We start from the raw sequence: 23,485 nt of genomic DNA, 5'->3' as shown, positions 1-23,485 counted from the left end.
TTGTGCCATTTTTGTGCGCAGGAATTTCTTAAAACTAGCTAGGTTGAGTCTTTCATTCATTTAGAACGCAATGTAACCCGCAGCAGATGCTGTCAAAGTTAATGGCGTCACGGCCATTAGCCATAGTGCGGGAATTTCACGGTGGCGTCGCCCACCACTGTTTTACTGCTGCAGTTTTTTCTGTCTCACCAAGTCACCGCACTAGATATTTATAAGACTGACATTTCCGGTTTCCCTCAGTAGTTTATACATATATATTTACAAATCCAGATTTACTTGAAATATTTCTCGAGCGTTGGTGCCCTTTTAATGCATATGGATGGCATCGCGATAAGCAATCTACTATAGCTGAAGAAAGAAAACTGACGTGCGACCCGTTAGGCGACTAAGAGGAGAACAAAACCGGAAGAAGCGCAAAACTGTGTCGAGAACAGCGACTCGCGCGCTCTATTTATACGTTCTTGAACAATGTCCAAACACATACGACGCGGGAGGGCAGGAGCAAAGGAAGACGCCGACTGACTCTACACGTAATTAATGTACAAATGCAGCTCACGACAGATTTACAGGACCAATATGAGGCCACTGAACGAGGACCCTCAAGCATGATCAGATGGACGTTGAGAGCAGCACAAGAAAAGTGGAGCAGCGACTACTGCACGCATGCGCTCGCTCGGCCAAGTGACAATTCTGTTTCCCTACCAGCATATAGTTGACGTTCGCGTTGACGCGGTCCACATATCGTGCATTTAATTAATTAAGCGCGTGCTTCATATATAAACGTATAACGGCGCGCTACAGTTTATATGTGAGCAAAACAAACTGCGATTACACTTATTGGAGAAAATATCTAATTGAGAACAGATGTGCAATAAATCTTGCGTTCAAATACGTCGTCGACCAAAGCGCGCGCGTGCCTCGTCAACTTTTTTTTTTTTTTTTTTAACTGGTAGATCGTGGCCTAGCATCGTGAGCTTGTGTGGGAATGAGTCGCATGCAGAGTATCATATGAAATGAGAACAGCAGCCTTTTCGGAGCTACGGATATGAGCGCGAGACGACGCAGAGAGGAGAGCGAAGTGTGTGTAGGACGTCCGGCCGTAGAAGGTCAACTCAAGCGCGCGCCGCGCTGCTTGGGCTTGCGAGGCCTGCGTCAAACAGTGGCAATATGACTCACATATTACAATTACTGACGTTGTTTACGCACAAGATGAGCGCCTAATAGACGCAAATGAAGAACGAAGCGTTAATAATAATAATAATCGCGATCATTATAAGAAACCAAACGTGCAACGAAAGAAAACAACGAAACAAGCAGCTTTTCTCAGCACCACTCTAAAGACATTAGAATTTAACGTAATGAAAAGACACATACGCTGTCTCACGTGTCCAAATACAACGCGACGAAGCCTTTGATGGGCACGATAATCGTCTACGCGCAGCAGACCGCTCGTGTTACCGCGTACGTGATGAGTCGCCCACTTGACACACCCAGAAGAGAGCGGAGGATGGCTTTGAGAAATTTCAGTTTATTTTAACTATCGGAACCGACACGGAACACAGAGGCTTGTCGCACGACGTTTAGGAACACTATCTAAATGATAACGATGCACCGATGCACTGTTTTCAGTGACACCGAAACCAGAATCACAATCGCTCTGCTGAGAAGCCGCGCAACTTCTCCTGAGGTAGCAGAAGACACTCCTGTGAAATGACGGTATTCAACAGGCCGCTCGAGACAATTATTGTTAAATAAAGTGTTCCACTTACCTTATGTAGAATAGATGAATTTGGACGCCTCAACAACGCTACTAAGGGACTTCAACGCCTATACATACAGCAGTTGTCGCTTCCCCTGCAATCGACTACAAATTTGGGCATGGGCCATATTAATACCCCGCAGCATATTTATAAAAATTAATTTACAAATAATAATACTTTTATAATAAAAATAAATCAAGATTATTTATATGTGTTTAAAACTATTATTTTTAGTTTATTTGTTTAATAATAAAATTTTATTATTTTTGTGCGGAGCTGCACACATATGATTGCGATTCGGCTATGGGCGGTTGCGTGGGGAAGTATTCCATTCGTCATTGATCTGTTTGTGGCGCGTCGGTGCCGCGACAAGAATGCGGTCGGTGCTTTGCCACTGGGAAACGGAAAACACCGCGGAACATCGGAGTGAGCAATTGCGCGGCTGAAACCAACGGAGTCGCTGAAGCTTCTGTGATCACGTCAAAATTTGTCAACGGGCAAATACGCCGCCGCAAAGTAAAATACAAACATGGCCGTCAGAGAAGAGAAAATATGCACGCTCGCCGCCTCATTTCTGGCGTTTCTGGTTGCCGTTTGTCGAGCCAGCGCTCCGATGGACATTAAAATGGACGAGAAGGCCCACAGCATTCACAGGGTTGATACGGTGAACATCCTGGTCTACACTTCTCTGCTCATCCTCACGGTGTGCATCATTTGGCTGTTCAAGCGACGCCGTGCCCGGTTTCTCCATGAAACTGGACTAGCGATATTGTTTGGTGAGTGCTTGTCTGTTTGTCTATGCAGTAGTTTGTTGCCTTGATTGATAACTGACTGACCGTCAGGTAATAAATTTGCAAAGCTGTGTAAGCCGGCTACATTAATCACCGAGAGCAACTTGCGAATTCAGTTGATCGCATTCGTCCAGTTTGCTTGCGTATACCTGTTGACATAAGGATTGGACAGCCTCTTTGATTTCCCGCTGTGTATACCTATGCATTTTCCTAACTACATATTGTGCAGCAATTTCTTATAGTTACTACCCGTGCCGCATCTGGATCAGGCTGCTCTTCAAGATAAACGAGCTTGCGCGACACATCTGTGCCGTTGCAGACGCGCTGCATTACAAAGCGCACGACATTTGCTCTTTTCGATATATGAAACAGCCGTTTGGCTGGAATCTCTGCCTCGAGTCCTCAGTTGCCGCGCGAGTTGCACGCCCCCCTTCTCCCCCTCTCTCATTTCCCTCCTCTGCGCTCGTCTGTACCGCTTTTTCACGATGTCGTTTGCTATGGCAATTCTGTGTTCATGGACGGACTGGGATCGTCAACCTCTGTAGTATAGTGGCTCAGCGATTGCAGGTGGCTGTAAAATTTGGAAGCAAAGTAAAATAACGGCCGCCTTTACGGCATTGCAACCGTTCGTTTCGTTGATCACCTTGCGGCGATGCCGCGTCGGCAGCTGGCGGCTTTCAGCGCCGTCTCTTTGACTTGTAAGCTGAGCGATATAAGCCGGCAAGTGGCAGCCTGTCACTCGGCAGCGGCTCTCGTTGCCTCGTACTCCTAGGAGTCAAACCACTGGCCGCGCCTCGCCACAGCCATTCCAATGCTGGGTGCGGAAGAGGTGAGGCAGGATGTATGCGCATACGAGGTGTATGTAAACTCGTATGCAGGCCTCGACAGCCCCTGCAGATACAGCTACTCTCGCGACGTCGTTTACGTTTGGACTCATGCATCGGCTGCATATGTGTATGTTATGTCTACATTGGAAATGTGTCTACGAAATTAAATCTACTTCCCTGCCACTGTCTCTAGAAGTATGCAATTTATGTTTGTGGCAGAAACATAAAAGTTTAGTTAGTACGTGGATGTGACTTTTGAAAGCTGAGCGAACCAAAGTATTGCGAAAACTTCCATAAATCCCTTGGTTACATGCCGACACGCATTTTGTGTTTTTTCTTTGTTTTTGTGGCTAATTGTGTTAGCGAAAAAAGACACCGACGAGCATAGAGGGGGCAGGGTAAAATATTGCCTACCTATTGTCCACACCCCTTGACCAGCTAAGTTATTTTCCCTTCAAAGCTGCGTCTTTGTCTGAATTTTATGTTGCCACATTTTTCATTGAGGTGTGCAGGTTTTCAGCGGATCTTAGTACAAAACGTGGACATATAAAGAACAGGGCAGTAATATGAGCTGGGCATTCTATAGCACTTTTGCCAACATGCTCGGAAGTTGTGGTCTAGCGGTCTACCTGCGATACAGTTTCCCACTTAAGACAGTAAAGTTCTGTGGTGTTCAAAATAATTTATTGCTTTAAATATTTGTTGCTGATCTTTATACACTTAAGCCCACTTTGCTGTTTGTTGCCATAAACAAACACACTCTGGTCCTCGAAGTTTGCATGTATGCAATGACACTATACCTTATATTTCATTTTTAAGTTTTACGAATTTTAAAAAATTGCCTGTGGGGGGGGGGGGGGGGGGGCAGGTAGCATAATTCTTATCATTGAGCTGGGTTATGCGATGAGGCAGACATTAGTAGCACGACAAATCGAAACACATTTCGGAAGTGTTGAGCTGCAATAACCACACAAATCGTTGAGCTGGATAATAACCACACGTTGAGCTGGGTTATTCCAGCTCAACAATGTGTGGTTATTCCAGCTCAACGTTTCCAATTTGTGTTTCGATTTCTCGTGCTACTAATATCTGCCTCATCGAATAACCCAGCTCAGTGGTAAGAATTATGCTACCTGCCACTGGCATTTTTTTTCAAATTCCGTAAATCTTAAATATGAACACCCTGTAAACGAATGTTATGCTGACTTGCGAGTTAAATATGGGGGAACCTACTGTGGTGGCTATGGTGTTCTGCAGATAAGCACAGGGTCACAGGTGCAATTTCTGGCCGCAGCACCTGCATTACGATGTGGGCTAAGTGCCTCCGAAGCAAGTGTGCTTAGATTTACGTCCACGCTGAAGAACCCATAGTGGTCATAATGAATGTCTTCAGTTGATGCATCTGGGTCATTCTACGCCAACTGATCCAGACTTTGCGCTCGACCATCTTCGATTTCTAAAAAAAATCATGACTTATTGCGTTACTTTGACAAACAATAACCCAGCTTGGTTTTGACAAAAAAAAATTTTTTTTTCACGCCGTGGCCGCCATCTTAAATTTGCAGCGGTCACAAAATCTAGTCTAACAAAAAAATTTGTCAAAAATAAGCATTTTTACCAATGAGTAGGAAACTTTTTTATACATGTAAAAGAGATTGTTTTTCATATTTATATATATATGAACTTGAACTGAATTTGTTTTACTTTTGTTTAAATATAAAACACGGAAGAAGGTACAAAAAGGTGGAAATTCGAAATTTTAAATAAAATTTTGTTTTCACAGCAGTCATTCCAGCTATTTCTCCATGTTGTCCAGAAGGCGAAGAAGCCGATAAATATGTTTGAGATGAAAAAACATAACGTGTGTGTGAAAAAAAATTGCAAACTTGAAAAAATTTGCTTTTTGACGCATATTCAGCCGTCAATTGCATAGTGAGGTGGTCCAAGTAAAAATATGGAAGATAGTAAGTTACACAGTACAATTCAATGGCATTTATTTCTGAAAGTTTAATCGGAACAATTTTTGTTTTAAGCGAGAAAATAATTCTGGAAATTGAGTCCTTGCGTTCATCACCAGCGTTGCTCCGTGCTTGCTCTTCACTGCAGTGCACGCTAGAGCCGACATCAACGAGGCACATAAAAAACACTGCACCGTGCTCCAAGTGGAAGCTCTTCATATTTTGCTTTTGAAAACTTCGCTGGCTTGTTCATTCAGATATCGTCACTTTTTTTAACTCTTGGGTTGCCGAGTATGATGTAAGTCCTGTATGCACCATTGAGAGGGATAAAGGCTTGATGTGGTAAAAGCTCCGTATTCCTTTCAATGGTAGCGCTCTTGCAAACTGCCCAGTGAGGTCAGCTTTGTTTTGCTGAATAATTTCTTGGGGTACCCAGAGGGCTACGAAACATTTGATAGTTCTCTTTGACCATGTAAACAGCTCATAAGGGGTGAGTATTTGATCTTTGTATGGCCTCTGGATACTTGCTCTTGCTGCCAAGCGCTTCACAGTTCCACCAACGCCATCGCAAGCACTCTTGCCATGTGAGGTGGCAAAAAAACTCCATTCCGCTGAAAAATGGAAATCGTTTTTATGGTAGCAGAGGTTCATGACATTCTTTTTATTCTTGTACTGAAAAGCTGCACCATCGGAAAAGTAATGAATTTTCTTAACTTCTGGTAGATCATTTTTCAACTTCTTCAGCACTTCGTTCTGAAATGACCAGACAGCAACTGTGTTGTGTTCTAGGCAGTATGAAATCACAACAAACGACTGCACTGAAATGTCTGCACTGTTCTCTCGTGAACGGAAGTATATGACAATTGGGTGCAACGTGGCCTGCGTATTTACCCAGTGGTATGATTGCGGGGCGTCTTGAACAATAAAACTATAGTTCTCTGCAAACTCCATGAGTGCGATTGCATCGTCTAAGTAAAACAGTGTTCTTTCATTCCACCGCTATCGGAATGCGGCCGCTGTGGCCGGGAATTGAACCCATGACGTCACGCTCAGCAACAAAATGCCATAGCCACTACGGCAGGACTAAAGTGACTAGTTGGTTAGTTTGAAATGTCTGTTTCTTGTGTACTTATAAAGCCTTCTGTTTTCTGTGGAATTAATAAAAGATCTTGACAAAAACAACCTTGTTTTAGACCAGAACTCTGCATTGATGACACACAGAAAGAGACACATGTATCAGAACTCGGATAATGATTGTTACAGGGGAACAGCTCAGAAATCTGACGGAGGCAAGGAGATGCAGGAGTGTGCTGAACTGGGCTTGTTGGTGCACATTGAACGAAATCGAACATTGCAAAAGACAACATATATTGCAGACGACAGACACAGCGCTGGGTCTGTCATCTACACTGTACATCCCGTCTTTTGTGCTGTTTGATTCACTTCAACTAAGAGAGGCACAAATAAGACACACAGTGTTCTTTTGCACTGTTTCTCTGTAACAAATAACCAACAAGCCCAACTCAAAATGCTACTCAGAGAATGACATGTGGGAAGAAAATGGTAGAGTACTTGTGGCGCTGCATAATTGAGGCTTCAGCCCTATCTAATCTCAAAATGACAGGCTCTGGTTAATTGACTGCCTTTTTGTTTCACAAGTCTGTTAAAAATAGATGAAAGCATGCGACATAACTTTGGCTGATACGAAACATAACATACAGGGTTCTTGTGATTTGGACTTTTGTTTCTATGGAATCCAATGTAACTGTCCTCGCATTCATTGTAATGTAATGATAAAGATGTTCATGATAAATATTTTAAAAAATGCTTGTGGTTTACATAAAATGATGGAAATGACAACAGCTGTGCAGGGGCACTAAGCTACTCTCAAAAGCATTTTAATACTAAAGAGAGTGAGATCAACTGGCTGAGTGCAGCTGTTAACATACCATGGGCCTTTAGTCTTCCGTGGGAACATTTCCAAAAGATTATGCAGCTTTGGAATGTGTGACTTGTTTTGCACATTTTATACAGACTTTTCTTGCCAGTCTTGCTTTTAAAGCTACCCATAAAGTGACTGGATAAATTTATTGTGTTAAAATCTGTTTACCTTAATTTCCTTTATAATGATATACTAGACAAAATGCGAGTTGTACCCCTCTAGAAACAAAAGAACACTTCCTTGAAGTGCAGTAGACCCTTTTCATAATTGTAAAGCTAGCTTTCCTGCTAGGTAGTTTGCCAGACTCATGGCGACGTAGTCATTTTTGCAATGTGCACATACGAGCGCAGTTTGTCTTATGTATGACATGGAAAATGTAGGTTTGGCCCTTGTGATGAGGACAAGCCCCAGCATGTGCAACTAGTGCTTTTGCTTCACTTGAAATGTGACCGATGACATCAGTAGTTATGCAAGTAAGCAATGCAGGGAAGCGCACTTGGAAATTTGTAGAAGAGTCTCTTGAAGATGCATGTGACTCATCTTTAGACTGTAGTAAAGTTAATGCTGCAAGGCGTACAAGCTAGTTGACTCCCAAAATTTAAATTCCACAGACAGGCACACTACAAGAAAGAACCTGTATAAATGTACTGATCTTGCAACCGCTTTTGCAGCTTCTTGGAACCATTTATTTTGTGTTGAACGCCTAGTTTGAACTTCATGGAGGTTTGTGAACACACACATCCTTGGCATGTGGGAAACTAATAAGTTCTGTAAACTGGCAAAAGTCACTAGTATGTTGTAGCTCTAGTATATTTTGTTTCTTTTTGTCAGTGTACTGGTTGATTGGGATTGGTTACAATTGAAAAGTGTGCTGTTGGCTCTTTGTATGTCTGAAAATTGTTTAATCTGTAGTTTTTGCCATGCCATCTTTCTTGAAAAACATTAGAGGGTGTATTAGAGAATGTGCCAGACTGAAGAAGCGGTTGTGTTGGTTTCCTCAGCATTGTGACACTTTCCCTTCGATTTGTGTGGCAGTGGTCAGTCTGATTTTCAAGCTACCATTCATAACAACTTCTCAGGCTTGTCTCTTAATATCAAGTCCTCAGTGTTTTAATTTCTCTGTTCCAACATTTAAAAGCAGCAACTGCTAGTTTCCCAAGGTGCCATGGCAGTAATGTTAGTCTATGTCGCTATTATCATCTTCACTTTATGGCACACAGAAACATGACTCTATGTGCTGTCTGTATTTCTCAAGCAAAAGTTTTGAAAGATTTTCTTGTGACACATTTTCTTCTCCCACACAGTGACATCAAATGTTAGTACATCTGTACTGCTATGTTGTTTCTTAGGTCCAACTGCTGGCAGACTGTGTGCTAAAAGGGTGCTTTTTAATGTGTGCTGTTGAATCGCGGCCTTACCTCCCTGATGCTACTGTCTACTCTTGACTGTCATAAGATCCAATCTCTCTCTCTGTGTCTCCCAGTGACAATATTTGTCTTGTCTTTCTGATTGCAGGTCTCATAGTTGGAGCAATAGTGCGATATGCAAGTGAGGAGACTGAAATGTCACATGTGCGTGTGGTGCCCGTTCAGGGCAGCAATTACAGCGATGCCGTCCCACCAGACAATGTGTTTGTGATGTTGGAGGTCGCCAAGAGCGACATAGGGCACAAGGAGAACAAGACCTATGCGTACACCTTCCAAGGCGAGGTCACCGATGTCGAGAGCAAAAAACTGAACCAGAAAGTAAGTCATCTGTGTGTGACTCTGACAAGTTTTTGTGTGTGTAAATTTTTTGCATGCATGTAATATAGCTTGAGCTAAATATATAGCTTGAGCCAAAAATGCTGTGTAGGAGCCTTCATTTAGCTTGTCCTTTCACTGATTTAGTTTTGTGTGGACCTGTCACGGTGAGCTGCAGCTAACTTGCGCTAACTGGTTCTCATGATTTTGCTACATTACCATTCCGCATCTGTCTTCCTTTTTTCAAACTTACCTGTTGGTTCCCTCAGCTTAGGCCAGTGGCTACGAGTAGGTTGAAAAAGAGGAAATTGTACTGTGAACTTGGTTCACTGTTTGGTCTCTTATGACTGGTGAAACAAAATTGCATATTTTATAACTTTGTCTTGTAGCTCACAGATACCAGTCACCTGGGCATGACTAAATCGGGAGAGAAAGCTTACACGACACAATACTGGATGTTGATAGCATGTCTAGTTGTCTGGCAATGACTTATCAATGTGTCTCCACATATGGAAATTCCAGTGAAGCTGAAGATTGCAAGAAACCTGTAGGACTGCATCTGTTCAGTAGCAGACGTTACTAAATTCACCTCCACAGCACCAGCAATCTTTAAGATGATATACAGTGTTAAATTGTTCTATTCTCTAGGGAAAAGGCACACAGTGAAAGGAAAAAAAGAATATAAAGTCATGGTTTTTGTGCTAGTGATAGTTGTTTTTTTGCGACAAGCCCATAATTTTCTCCCTGAGACAGGAGATGGCATGGTTTTGGACTTTTCTCACATCACATACAGATGTTTCTGGGTTAATTTGAAATATTTTTTGTATCAAGAATTCAGGTCAGAAGGTTCAGCTACATACTAGAAAATTGCACAGCCATGTCACTTTGACATGGTAGGCGACAGTTCTTTGTGACAATTTCAGTACATATGGACATGTATTTTACCACACACAAAGGAGCTCACCCTTTGCATATTGGTAAAGGGAAAAATATTTTTCAGAGAGTTGTGTTAAGGTGTCAAGATATCTCATTTTTATGATACTTATTTGCTTATGGTTATGCAAACAAGCAGTTACGGTTACATTGGCTGTCAAGATGGCCAAATTTTGCATGTTGGATCTAGTAAGCATTGTTTTCATATTAGTGTCTTGTGTGTCGTTTACTTTAGAAGTGCAGCATATGTTCTATCTAAACCCTATGTGGTTATGCCCCTTTCATCCATTGTGTGCGCACCTATCATTCTGACAACTGTTTAGTAGCGATGGTGGCACTGCTGCTGTGGTTTAGAAAAAGTGATTGAGAAAAATAAGAGTGCTAATTTCCAACTTGAGTTGGAAGTCTGTGCACTTTCGCTCTTCCTGTTCCTTATTTTCCTGAACTGTTACTATGTTGTGGATACCGTTAGAAAATGTAGTGCTGACAAGGGCAGGAACGTATGAATTTCTGTACAGATTTTCAAGACTTATTTCTGAGTAGTTGGGCTGAGCACAGGATTCCTGCTAAATAGATATTGCTTCATCACTGCTCAGCTTCATTTCTGAAATCGGGACATGTGCCCTAAAGTGATTAATTAGATATAATTAATGACATTTTTTAATTAGCTAACATGCTGCAATTTGTGTCGTGACCAGTGTCCACTTATTCAAGCAAACCATCGATAACTCAGTATAAAAGACTGATTAATCCTACAATTCTAGCGATGTTCGAACCCCAACCCTTTGCTATAGCTTATGTGGTAAGCAGTGTTGTGTTGTCCACAACAAGAAAGAGTTTCGCAAGAAGGCAGAGGCTTGAAGTGATTAACAGTGGTAAAACAAAGGATGTTGCTGAAGCCAATGAGTTGACAAGGGGCCTGACAAAGACAAGTGCCCTTGTTGAAACGTTGGCTTCAGTGTCATTCCTTATTTTAGCACTGTTAATCAGTGTTGTGTTGTGGTACATTTTTTTTTTTCTTTTCCATTCCTTGCACTGTAGTCCAAAGTGCATGCTTTCTGCTTGGGACAGGGGTGCAGTATGTTTGTGGCTCAGTGGCACTCATGTAGCATACTTTATATTAGGCATCTGAGTGTCACATTGTTTGTGCCATGATTGGTGCCTCTTTGCTAATTTGCTGTCTCGTTGCAGGCGACCTTTGATCCAGAGATATTTTTCAACATTATCCTACCACCCATTATATTTAATGCTGGGTACAGCTTGAAGAGGGTAAGTTCCAGTGCTTTCAACATTGTTTAGACCCGCCACAGTGGCTTAGCAGCTAGGGTGTTGCGCTGCAAAGCACGAGGTCGTGGGATCAAATCCTGGCCGCGGTGGCCGCATTTCGATGAGGGCGAAATGCAAAACACCCGTGCCCCGTGCATAGGGGGCACGTTATAGATCCCCCTGGTGGTCAAAATTAATCCGGAGTCCCCCACTGCGGCCTGCCTCATAATCAAATAGGTCTTTTGGCGCGTAAAACCCCAGAATTCAATTCAACATTGTTTAGGCTCCCAAGCTGTTTTGAATTTACTTTTAAAGAGGTATTATTATATATTGTCTTTGGCTAAAATGTGAAATTAGGTATATAATGCCGAGCTCTCGAAATGTTTCATGAACAGTTGTATAAAACTACAGTGACCACATGTTCTTCATTGACCACATTCAGGGGAGTTCAAGCTTGTTTTGAGCTGATTCTTGATTTTGGTGTAAATGCATATTTTAATAACATGAATAGTCTGGTACTATACCTACGATTTACCTGTGAGTGTTGCTGGTAGCATAGTGTAAGGAAAAATATATAGTACATGCTTTCCTTTTTTTTTTTTTTTTAGAAATTCTTCTTCAGGAACTTAGGCACAATAATGACCTATGCCTTTGTAGGAACAACAATATCCTGCTTTGTTGTTGGGTGAGTGACCATTACATTTTTTTCCTTCCTAGTTGGAATGAAGTTATGCAAGTTAACAGCGTGGACGTTGACCAAGGACATGAAGATTGTAAACAAAGAGGACAAGTGCTGTCCTCGTTTACAGTTAGCTCGTCTTGACCAGAAAACCATTGCTTGTAGCTTTTACTGTGCCCCAATAGGGTCCACAAGCAGTGCAACATTTATCACTGCATGCTTAGCTTCAGCAAGATGTTGATTTGAGGCCAATACATAGGCCCAAGAAAGCAAGAATTCCTGACATGTGGAGAGCACTTACATGCACTGTTTTTATTCTAAGGAACCTTAGATTGTAGACTACACAAGCTCTGTTGGTATTTTACTGCTGCAAAATGTGAATACAATTCATTTACGTCCAGGTACTTTATGACAAGTCTGACTGAGTGACCCACTTCTATCGAGGGCATTCTGCTTGCTGCATGTTTGCGGAGTGATTGCATGTGCAACTGCTGCCAGGCACAACATTGTCAGAAGCTCCTAGGATGTAAGGCCTGCTCGTTAAGATGCCAACCATCAACAACTTGCATCTGAATTAGTAGCCATGTAGCTTTCACTCCCCATTGAGAATGCATGTGCGCATGAACTGCATGTGCAAAAAGTTAATGTACCCTCCTTGTGTTGAGTGTTTGGTCTGTTCCTCACATGATTTAAGGGAGACCTGCAATATTTAGGTAGAACTGAAGGCTTCTGTAGTTGGAAGTTACACATTTGTGTCATTTCCATAAAGCACTTGTAGGAAAAGGAAATAACTTGAAGGAAAAAGAACAGGACAGGTGCTGGTCTTCAACTAATTTTACTACATGAAAAAACTCCCACAGGTTGTGTGGGAACAGAGAGAAGGTTTAAATCATTGCACATTCGTGCCACCATTCCTCACATGCGTATCGTGCTGCTGCTAAGGTAGCCACATTCTTACTTGATCAAAGTGATCGATAGGGTGCTCATGCATTTATTGCCTGCTTTTTTGATGCAGTAAGCTTCATGAATTAATCTACGTTTTTCTAATAAGAGAGAAATTTCAGGGATGAAAAGTATTTTTTGCCACTGAATTCAACGTTAGAGATACAAACAGGAACAACTTTTCGTTCCTGCTTACAGACGTGTTAACATATAACTCAGTTCTTTGGCACTGGCAAATATTATTGCCTTAAAATAAAGTGATTATGATTCTTGAGCCATGTAAAAAGTGATTTTTCTGAAGTTTCAGACCAGCGAGATCATTATAATAATTAAAGGTTGACAAAAGATACAGTGGTTGTTTCACAGATGCCGTTGACAACCGCAGCATGTAGCGTGCTCAACTGAACCAGACTCCTCACATTGTAGCAGCTTTATGCCTCGTTTCTGTCTACAGTGCTCGCACTGTATTTGCAAGCAGAGCAACCTTTGTTTTCCTTTTCCGGCAGCTTTTCCCCTATTCTTGCATGTGATCACTGTGCTTGGTGAGTTTTAGTTGCCATGCTATTGCTTTCTCAATCTCGTTCTGTTGCTTTTCAGGGTGATCATGTATGCATTCCTAATGTTCATGCCACATTTGGACTTCACTTTCAACAACTGTCTCTATTTTGGTGCCATCATCTCGGCTACTGACCCAGGTATGTGAAATTCTCTGAACCGGTAAATAAAATGTTTTGTATTGACATGTGTCAGTGGCGGTAAAGGTGCTTGGAAAGATTATACCGTTGGAGCATAAAGCGCCATGTTGTCTACTGACACTGTATACAGCTTCTGTGGAAGTTGCAATCTTGTTCTTCCTTTTGTTTCTATTCGTGAAGCTGCTAAGGCTTCAGAAATTTTGCACTTCACAATCGGCAGAGGGTTCTCTGGTGCACAGTCGTTTAGTGACAAAGTATTTGATTAGTGACATAGTATCTGACGAACAAACTCTCATAAAATTAGAAAAGCTTGATTTGTCATAAGTATATGGCAAGGAGCTTCGTTTGAATTAGCTGCATTTATTTTTGCAGTAGTTCTGATGTCTGTTTGGTGTAGGAATATCTGATATATGGTTTTTTTAAATCTTTGTTTTCCTGTTCACAAGGCACTTAACATTTGTGGTTTCTCTCTTTGCAGTGACAGTATTGGCCATTTTCCATGACCTTCATGTTGATGTGAACCTCTACGCTCTAGTTTTTGGGGAGAGCATTCTAAATGATGCTGTAGCCATTGGCTTAGTTTCGTAAGTCATTTTATTTTTTGGCACGCACATGCGCACGTGCACACACGCACGCACACATGCACGCGCGCACACTCTCTCACTCTATACTCACAATTACGTGTCTTTTGCAACTCATTTAATACATAAATATAAGAATGGTATTTAAGGAACATTCAAGAGTTACCAGCAATTTAAGCTAAATTGATAGCTCCGTGTTATGGAATAGCTAAATAGCATATTAAATATCTCAATAGCATAGTATATTCCAAGTTCTCCTGCATGCTACAGACTGATTGTGTGTTCTTGCGCTTGTTTTGTGTTGAGATTCAGCATGTTACTGTGGTACTGTAGCACTTAAATGTGTTCTGTGGCTTGCTTTCAGAGCAATTTCTAGCTATGAAGAGAACAATAACGAAGGAAAGGAGTTTGAAGTGGCTGCAGCATTTAAGGCATTTGGGAATTTTGTCTACATTTTCCTCTGCTCATTCATGATTGGCTCAGTGACTGGATGTGTCACAGCACTCATATCCTTTTCTTGGCTTTGTTTTTTGTATACAATTGGGTACATGCCATCTGCACAGCATGGACACCCAAAATTTGTTTTATCTGTTTTAATGCTGTTTAAGTTGTTGTTGCTGGTTTAAGGACATTTGCTGAGCAAATGTCCTTAAACCAAATTGAAAAGGTCATTTTTTTTTTTTGCACACACGGTTCATTGTTTGCTGTGCAGTTTGTGCCAAGTATCCTGTAGCAAGGTTCTAATTATGTTTCTGCATTTCTTGTGAAATAAACATATGTAACATTGACTGTTCATCTTGTGCAAGAAATGTAATGGGTTGGAACCTAAGATTTATCAGCTTTGAAATTTTGTGTCTATGTGTCAGAAAATTGCTAACTTATGTAGTTCGTCTGGAATTTAATAGAAAGCGTATTAAATTTTACAGAGTTACCATACAATGGCTGGCTTATACACCATGATGGAATGCCATCAGCTTGCTCCTTGAGCAATGTGTAGCCATGTTGTGCACATTCTTGGCAGGCTGTTGGCATACCTTGGGAATAGAGCTCGCCTCATGGTAAATTTAGTGTTAAGCACTCGCAGTAGTGTGTGGCTGAGTGTTCTTTCCAATCCTGTGATTCCTTGACTGTGCCTCACATCACCAAGTTCACAAAGCTGTGCGATTTCCCACTACTGGAGAGTTGCCTCTTCGTACTAATGTCCTACACTTCTTTCCTCATTGCTGAAGCGCTTGACCTTACAGGTAGGTGCACATTGAAGAACTTTGATTTGGCTATAGTAGGTGCATTCCATAGAGTGACGTACACACATCACAAAATGAACAAGAGAGCAGACGCATAGTACACACTCCTGTGCAGAGATCACCCGAAAAATGAGGGACTTGTGACATGTTTAAAGGAAATGCTGCTTAATGTTAAGAAGGCAAAAAGCACCAAGGAGTTGGATTGTACTGTTTGTAAAACAAGACCAATTTCCTATTTAAAATTTCAAAATGCTGTCATTCCTTTGTGCTTTTATTTGTTCTACATGGTAGCATTGTTCCACATCATGCTTGTCCCATTTTATGTTAGTCATTTTATGCATTACATATTGTCGAAAGCGAAATTCTGAAGATTATAGTGGTCATGCCGAAACTGAAATTATGGGCTCTGAATGACATGTTGAAATTTAAAAAAGGTCTAACTTAAGTATCCACACTCTATCTTACAAAGCCCTAACTCAGGGTACATCCTCTGCCTGAAATAACATTAAAATACAATATATTACGGTGTAGTGGTCAATGCACCTTGTCATAACCAGTTATTGCTGCAATGATATCAATACAGTTGGTACAGTGATATCAATATGAATGGGTAGCACATAATCATGTTAGTGTTATAACCAGTTACTGCTGCCATTTATATGTACAGTGGTACCATTATATGTGAGTAGCACTTAATCATGTTTCAGTGTTAAACAGCTGCCATTCTTCAAGGAATATTCTGGCCGGTGGTGTGTAATGATGTTAACAACCTTCATAATATTTTATATTGTGACTTATGGGTACAGTAACTTTTGTCTAGTGACATTTTCTTACGCGCAAGCGTAGATGCCCCGTCTGTCAAGTCGGCTAGAATATGTTTGACGCCATGAGGGGGCACCCGTCACGGTTGCTCAGTTAGCTAAGGCATTGCGCTGCTGAGCACGAGGTTGCGGGATCGGATCCCGGCTGCGGCGGCCGCAATTTCGATGGAGGCGAAATGCAAAAACGCCCGTGTGCTTGCATTTTAGTGCACTGTTAAAGAACCCCAGGTGGTCAAAATTAATCCGGAGCCCTCCACTACGGCGTGCCTCATAATCGGAACTGGTTTTGGCACGTAAAACCCCAGAAAGAAGAAGACGCCACGAGGGAAGCAAGTGCTAGAGGAGGAAGGCGCCTGGAGGTGAAGAGAATCGCCGCGTTTGCACCCTTTCCATTTGTGCTTTGACGCCACGGTGCTCGCTTTGCATGTTTGCGGCGTCTCTTAAATTAATTAAATTATGGATGTGTTACGTGCCAAAACCACGATCTGATTATGAGGCACGCCTTTGTGGGGGACTCCGGAATAATTTGGACCACCTGGGGTTCTTTAATGTGCACCTAAATCTAAGTACACTGGTGTTTTCGCACTTCGCCCCCATCGAAATGCGGTCGCCGTAGCCGAGATTTGATCCTGCGACCTCGTGCTTAGGAGCCCAACGCCATGTGGCGTCTCTTCTTTGCATGTGTAGCAATATGCGCTCTCGCTGTGGCACACCAGGCGTCGTACTGTCGAGATCAATGTAGCGTCCGTGACCTCGTTCACAGCCTTTCTGTTTGTGCTTCGACGCTGCAGTGCTCGCTGCGCGTGTGTGCAGTGTCTCCTCTTTGAGTAGCATTACGCGCGTTCCCTGTGGCACACCAGGCGTCGCACCGTTGAGATCAATGTAGTGACCACATTCACGCCCTTCCTGTTTGTGCTTCGATGTTGCAACGTCTTTGTTAACATAGGCCGTGGCAATGTTCATGTTCAGTACGTGAAATGCCAGTCTGTGCTTTTAACCTTCTTTATACTTCAGGACTTTCCTATGAAATAACTTGGCAGTTGTTGATTTAATCATACTTTATGCACAAGGTGAGAACAAAAGCAGCTGTGTTGCTCCTAACCCTTGTGTGGCTGAGAATCGATTGCTGCTGTGATATACTGCTCACAGCGTCACAATAGTGCTCTTCTTTTATATTATTTCTCCTTCTTTGATGTTTTAGTACCAGCAGGATGGGGTTGGCTTGTTACCTTTGCTTATATTTCTTTATAGTGTCATTATAGTATAATGTAATAAAGACTTTCTCAAATTGGCGTTTTCTTGTTGAGTCCCAGTAAACTGAGAAAAGTGCATTCCATGTTTCAAAAAGCTTATATTCTTGTGACCATTCGTGTTGATTGAAATTCTTTTGTGTTTTGTAGGTATTGTGGCTGTACTGTTTTGTGGAATCTGCCAGGCCCACTATACGTACAACAACCTATCAGTAGAATCTCGGTTGCGGACAAAACAGGTGTGTTGGGGCTTCGCTTTTTGCTGAAGGCTCTTTTGTTAATTCTTTTTGTTTCACATGCTTGCTTTAGAAGGTCATTGTATCTTCTAAATAGGTGTGCTGAGGCCCTGTTTACCTATGTGGCTGCACCTCACCTTGAAGCATTTTTTAGACATCCTTGTTTTCTTGGGCTGGCCTTGTATTGAACTAATAAAATGTGCTAAATATGGTGCTCAGTGAGCTAGTGTATTGTGTGCAGTGGAGACCAACATACATTGACATGTATCATTTGTGCATACATGAACAAGGTGGCCATCTATTGAGATTGGTTTGTGGGGCACAGCGAGTGATAACATAGAGCAGGCGTGAAAGGCTGTTCAAACATCGTTCAAAGTCTGTCTATGGCATAGCATTTCGAGATAACGTCAGCAAAGAGTGTTTTGCAAATTGAGCCAGCTTTCAGATAAGGGGGCGGATGCCCTTTATGGTATGTAGCTTTCGTCAAGTATGTCTTCATCCTTTTATCAGTTTGGTTAAGTGTTTGCTAGCTCGCAAAAAAAAAAAAAAATCCTGGGTTCACTGTTTGAAGCTATGTAGCTTTCTTATATATTTTTACGCAGATGTACTTATAGATTGTGAAGTTGGTGCAGGGATATTGAAAAGCCCACTAAAGTTATTGCAGTATAGTAAAACTGAAATAGGTGCTTTCACGAACTTGTTTGCTGTCAATGATTCACTTTGCCCAAATTACGCTGGAGTCTGCCTGTAGCAGCTGATAACATTAGAGAACTGGAACATAGGTTCATTTCTTCACTGTCTATAACACATTTCATCACGTTAAACTAAAGTGTGAAACACTTAAAGGGGTCCTGAACCACTTTTTATTGAAGTCGAGAAATGCATTTGACCTTAAAATACTCTATTTCAGAAATACTTGCAGCAAAAACTACTTCAATGCATTCCGCAAAAGCGGAGTTATAGGAATTAAAGATGCTTTTCATCCTCATCGAGGTGCTTCCAGTCCTTTTAGAATGCCTTGCACTGTGAAGGCTACGGCAGAGTGAGGTGGTGCCCCCAACGCTGTGCCTACTGAACATCACTGTGGCGTGGCGTGCAGTTAAAATTTAATTTTAGATGTTTGCTACTGCTGCTACTTCCAATTTTGGCGCCTATGATGTGCCAAGCTCGGAGGCTATCCCTTAGCTTACGGTTGAGTTTACGGTGTCTCATCCCTTGGCTGTGCTACAGTGCACTAGAGAGCTACGCACGGCTATTCTAGCACCGAGTGACATGCGTAGCGCATTTATTTTCGCGCTTATTTCTACAGCAATCGCACAATTTCTGTGGGTCGAACAAGCTTCCTCATCGTGTTCGCTCATGTGAATACGTCTGCAGCGTGCGCATCGGCTAAGTGATGGATGCCGCACTCCGGACTTGCATTATAAGGATTCCTAATATAACGAGCTTCGACCATGATGGCAACAGACCTCGAAGGCACTGTGCTTGAGTGTGTGCAACTCGGGAAGCAGATGACCTGTTCGTCAAATGTTGGCTCTTAGGTCTTCAGTCACGTTACCTACAGATATCAATCGGAGCTCGTGGTTTTCCTTAGCAAGCCGCAGTGGCCATGATATTATTCTACGCTGCAGATGCAGCTACATGCAACTGTAGTGGCTAACTAGGTGCACAACAGGGCTGGAGTGTGCACTCGCGCTCATGTGCTCCAGTCTGGCCAGTGCTATGTGGGGCGAACCAGCTATGTCTGCCAAAGCGTTTAGCTAGGAGTGGCGGCCAGGAGTGAGCGCATGCTGGCAAGCATATGTGTGGTTTGACCTTAAGTTTCGTGTGGTTTGAGGCTAGTTGAGTGTTCAAAACTAATTGAAATTAGCGAGACCCGACAGCTATGGCACTGATAAGCAGTGTTATGACACTGATAAACAGTGTGGCCTAGGTTTCATTCCTACGGTGGCTGGGCGCAGCCTAGTGTTTGCAGATGTTAGTCGCCGATAGTTGTACTTCTGGAAGTCTGCAATTCTGATCTAAATTCAAAACACCGTTTTTTGCTTGCATCAGCCTGTTTATTAAACTGTGTCAATAAAGACACACAGTAACAGTAGAAAGAAGTGCACTGATCCAAACACCCTTCTTGATTGATGTCAGCCATTGACCAGTAGCTGCTGCGTATGGGAATCTGCTATATATGACGAAATATGGCAGCTTCGAAAAGAGTCGGGAGAAGGCTTTTGTTGAAAAGAGTGCTTGAGAAATAGGGGACTCAGCACTCTACTTGCAAGCTGCACGCTCCCACACGACTGCAAAATTTGGCTGAGATGTTCACAGTAGCATGTGCTATCCACGGACTGTGCTTTTTCACCAAGCACGAGGATTAGTTCAGGACCCCTTTAAGGAACACTTAGCCAGGTCTAACTAGGGTAGACATGTTTCCCTTTTTATTGACTTGGAGTACAATTTCTTTCTGTTTGCATTTTCCAGCTCTTTGAATTACTAAATTTTCTAGCAGAAAATTTTATATTCAGCTACATTGGTGTCTCCATGTTCACATACAAGAAACACAGATGGGATGCCGGCTTCATCATGGTTGCCTTCGTATCCTTTGCTCTGTCGCAAATGTTGAAAATGCTATGTCGTTTACCTGCATTTGTCATGAATACAGTTTATTGCATATTTTCTATTTTTTGTTGGTTGTGATAGTTTTCTGGCGAGTTGGGAAGGCATGCCTGATTATTTCTTGTGATTTGGGAAGGTGAATTTCATTCTCAAAGCTCAAATGCTATGTTAAATGTAAGGGTAAAATAAATATATAAATAATGCTTGATTTTATTAACCCCAAAATAACAATGGTTGCTAGTGAACAAGTTGTCACAATAAATTATCTCTAGTAATGAGGCCTTTCATTGCTGTGGATTTTGTCAAATCAGTATTTTAGTATTTATGTTCCAGAGTTTTCATGTGACCACTATACCAAGTTTGCTTTAGTTGTATTATATGGTGATAAATTTAATATTTATTGTTGTGAAATTGCCCCTCTGGCCATGCTTTGGTTTATATTATATGCAGGCTTTAACAGTAATTAAGGTAGTAGCCACCACTATCAACTTTTTTTTTTTGCTGTGAAGGAAATTCTGGCTAAGTGAATTGCATCTTTTCCTACATTGGCTGATGCACGAATGTCATTACATGCTTATTACAGGCTAGTTGATGAGATTCTGTGAGACTCCATGATGAGATTCTATAATTCCCAAATTCAAATGCGAAGAGCAAGCTTCATATTTTGAATAACCAGGAGCAGATTTGCTTTGTCTAGAAACAGCATAAAAGCTTTTTTTTTTTTTTTACTTTTGCAGGTCACAGCACTGTGTCTTATTTTCATTGGCAACTTTATTATTTTTGTTGTTGTTGCTGTTTGGCATTTATTCTGGAGGTGCATGTCTGTGCTAGACCAGTCAGTCATTTCTCTTCGGATGTGCCACATGTTGTTGCAGCATCAGTCAACGCTAGGTCAAGGCTATGGCGATGGGCTACTGGGTATGTTCAATTACTGACAGCAGTGGCCGCATTTTGATGGGAACAGAATCTAAAAATGCCTGCATATTGGAGTTGAGGTGCACTTAAAAAAAAAAAAAGTTGTCAAAATGAATTTAAAGCTCCTCTATTCTGCTTGTCCAGGTCTCTTGCAGCCTGAATGGCTTGCAAGAAGCATTCTACCCATGGTTAAGAAGCTTTCATTAAGTGGCAGTACATTCCATCACAGTTGTTGCAGATTATTTAAAATTTCATAGACTTCTTGCTCTGAATTTTTAGTATATTACTATTATTTTTTCGTTGCCACTAAATTATTCAGATAAAGACTTGTGCTTTTGGTGTGCTTGTGTGTGTGTTATGTACAAACAAAGTGTTCAGCTTTTCTTTTTTTCAGCCACTGTATTATTTAGGCAAAGGTATACCATTTTTTGTGTGTGCTTACTCTGTGCCAAATCTATGCTACATACTCGCGTGTTATAAAATTTCACTATTAAACGAGGTTCCTAAACATAATAATTGTTTGCATGTCCTCTGACGGCATTTAGCCCTTGAATGCTTATCTATTTCATCTAATACCAACATATACCAACGTTGCGTTTAAGTGCTTAAGCAACATTCATTGTGGAAATGTCAAGTTTGTCAAGTGGTGATGGCAAATAATTTTGCACAGCACCACTCTGTCATAATTGACAGTTTGCTATGTAGCAGTTGGGATTAACCATGGGTAAGCTTACACTTAACCACAGGTAAAATGCTTCATGCAAGTTGGGCCAGTTGTTGCTTTGCGACATTAAAACCAATGAGTGAAATAAAGATATCACGTAAGGGAAAATGTTAAGCTTAACGGTGACATGAAAGAACCGTATCTATTTTTTCATGACTAATTACTGGATTGTTTTTCCTGCATTTTGCACCTTTGTCTTGTGGCCATTATTTAGCACTCATTAAGCTGTATTACCTCCTCTAGCATGAAAGCTGACAGGTGTGTGTACAATAGCTTGTTGTTGCTGCTTGGTTGGCATTATGTCCTCTATCATGTCTGCTTCGTTAACTGAAAATGTCGCAGCTAGCAATAGCAGCTGGGAGAGCACTGTACATCTACCCACTGACATTCCTGCTGAACCTGGGGAGAACGCACAAGATCCCTGGCTCTTTTCAGCATGTGCTTTTCTTTTCAGGTGCGTCTTGTTATGCCTCATTTGTTGGGCCGTAAATCAGTGTAGTTGACAATGGGAAAAGAGAAGTGTGGTATTGCCTGCAGCTGCAGTTTTCCACAGGCTAGCAGCTATGTCAAAAAAAAAAAAAAAAGAAGAAAAGAGATATCTACCTCAACAGACTTCTTGCAAGTTGTCCAAAATGTTTGAAATGTGGATTTGTTAGTAGCTTAGAGAGGGTGCCCTCTGTGTTACTTGGCTTTGTCAGCTGCCCTGCCCTAGCACTTCTCTTTGTTCAAGAAGCTCAAAATTCATAGCTAACATTGATTGCATGCAATCAGCGCGCTTTGGTTACCAGATTGCACTTTAACATATAGCTGAATTTAACTATTTGGACCTAAAGTTATTGAGGTTGGTTTTTAATGGCAGATAAAAAAAAACAAACAGCCAGAATAAAGGAAAAGTGAAGTTGTGCTTGATACTATTATACTCCATTTCATACATCAGGTGCAACGCTGTGGAAACTATGCAAGAAGTTTGGTCACCAAAATTTATCACTCCACGTGTTCCGTCTACTTTGCTATATGCCAGCGTGCATGTGAGGCTGCCACGACGAACTGCAAATAAAGAAGTTAGGCACAGACACTTAAGACTGCTTATGTGTGGGAATGCAAAAGCACTGTCGTTGCTTTGGTGAAATGTTTTCACTTAGCTATTCATCAGCATGGTGTAGTGCACATTGTAAACTTGCACGGCGTTTTTTTTTTTTTGTTTGAGACATGATGGCAGTGGTACACTCATGATTTGACGTCGGTAGTGTTGTTATTGTTTCCTGCCACGTATGTAACTCCTACCCATTATGGGGGATTGGCCAAGAAATAGATACGCGGAGTGCAGTGGTGCCATTTCGTATTGAAGGATCGTTAGCGTGTGATAGAAGATGACGATGGTGACCTGCACACCATCAAAAGTGTTGCGCAGCGGGGCCATTTCGTATAGAAGGATCGTTAGCGCATGATAGAAGACGATGACAACGGTGACCCGCACACAATCAAAAGTGTTGCATGAGCTTTCGCATATAGGGAAGACATGATGCCGGGTTGTGTAAGACACTGAGAAGTTTAACGTCAAACCGAGCA

The 23,485-nt window shown here is 41.8% G+C and overlaps 1 protein-coding gene across 9 annotated transcripts in view; it reads left to right on the top strand.

Annotated features, from left to right (window-relative positions):
* Nucleotides 1-2,059: 2,059 nt before the first annotated feature.
* The window catches only part of LOC119442095 (sodium/hydrogen exchanger 7), a 69,400-nt gene continuing 47,974 nt past the window's right edge, over nt 2,060-23,485 (top strand). For 8 of the 9 annotated variants that reach the window (XM_049661893.1, XM_049661894.1, XM_049661891.1 and 5 more), the window contains exons 1-11: nt 2,060-2,536; nt 8,794-9,023; nt 11,145-11,222; nt 11,828-11,904; nt 13,438-13,535; nt 14,014-14,119; nt 14,481-14,624; nt 15,257-15,360; nt 17,582-17,670; nt 20,143-20,256; nt 22,259-22,370. In XM_049661893.1, the coding sequence (XP_049517850.1) occupies nt 2,290-2,536; nt 8,794-9,023; nt 11,145-11,222; nt 11,828-11,904; nt 13,438-13,535; nt 14,014-14,119; nt 14,481-14,624; nt 15,257-15,360; nt 17,582-17,670; nt 20,143-20,256; nt 22,259-22,370 (1,399 nt within the window). In that variant the 5' untranslated portion in view covers nt 2,060-2,289. Of the gene's footprint in view, nt 2,537-8,793; nt 9,024-11,144; nt 11,223-11,827; nt 11,905-13,437; nt 13,536-14,013; nt 14,120-14,480; nt 14,628-15,256; nt 15,361-17,581; nt 17,671-20,142; nt 20,257-22,258; nt 22,371-23,485 lie in introns of all 9 variants that reach the window. The other variant, XM_049661888.1, reaches the window with a different exon arrangement.

This window comes from Dermacentor silvarum, chromosome 2 (genome assembly GCF_013339745.2).
Source record: "Dermacentor silvarum isolate Dsil-2018 chromosome 2, BIME_Dsil_1.4, whole genome shotgun sequence".
Taxonomy (NCBI): Eukaryota; Metazoa; Arthropoda; class Arachnida; order Ixodida; family Ixodidae; genus Dermacentor; species Dermacentor silvarum.
The sequence above is the reverse complement of the archived record's forward strand: the minus strand, read 5'-3'. Positions and strand labels throughout refer to the sequence as shown.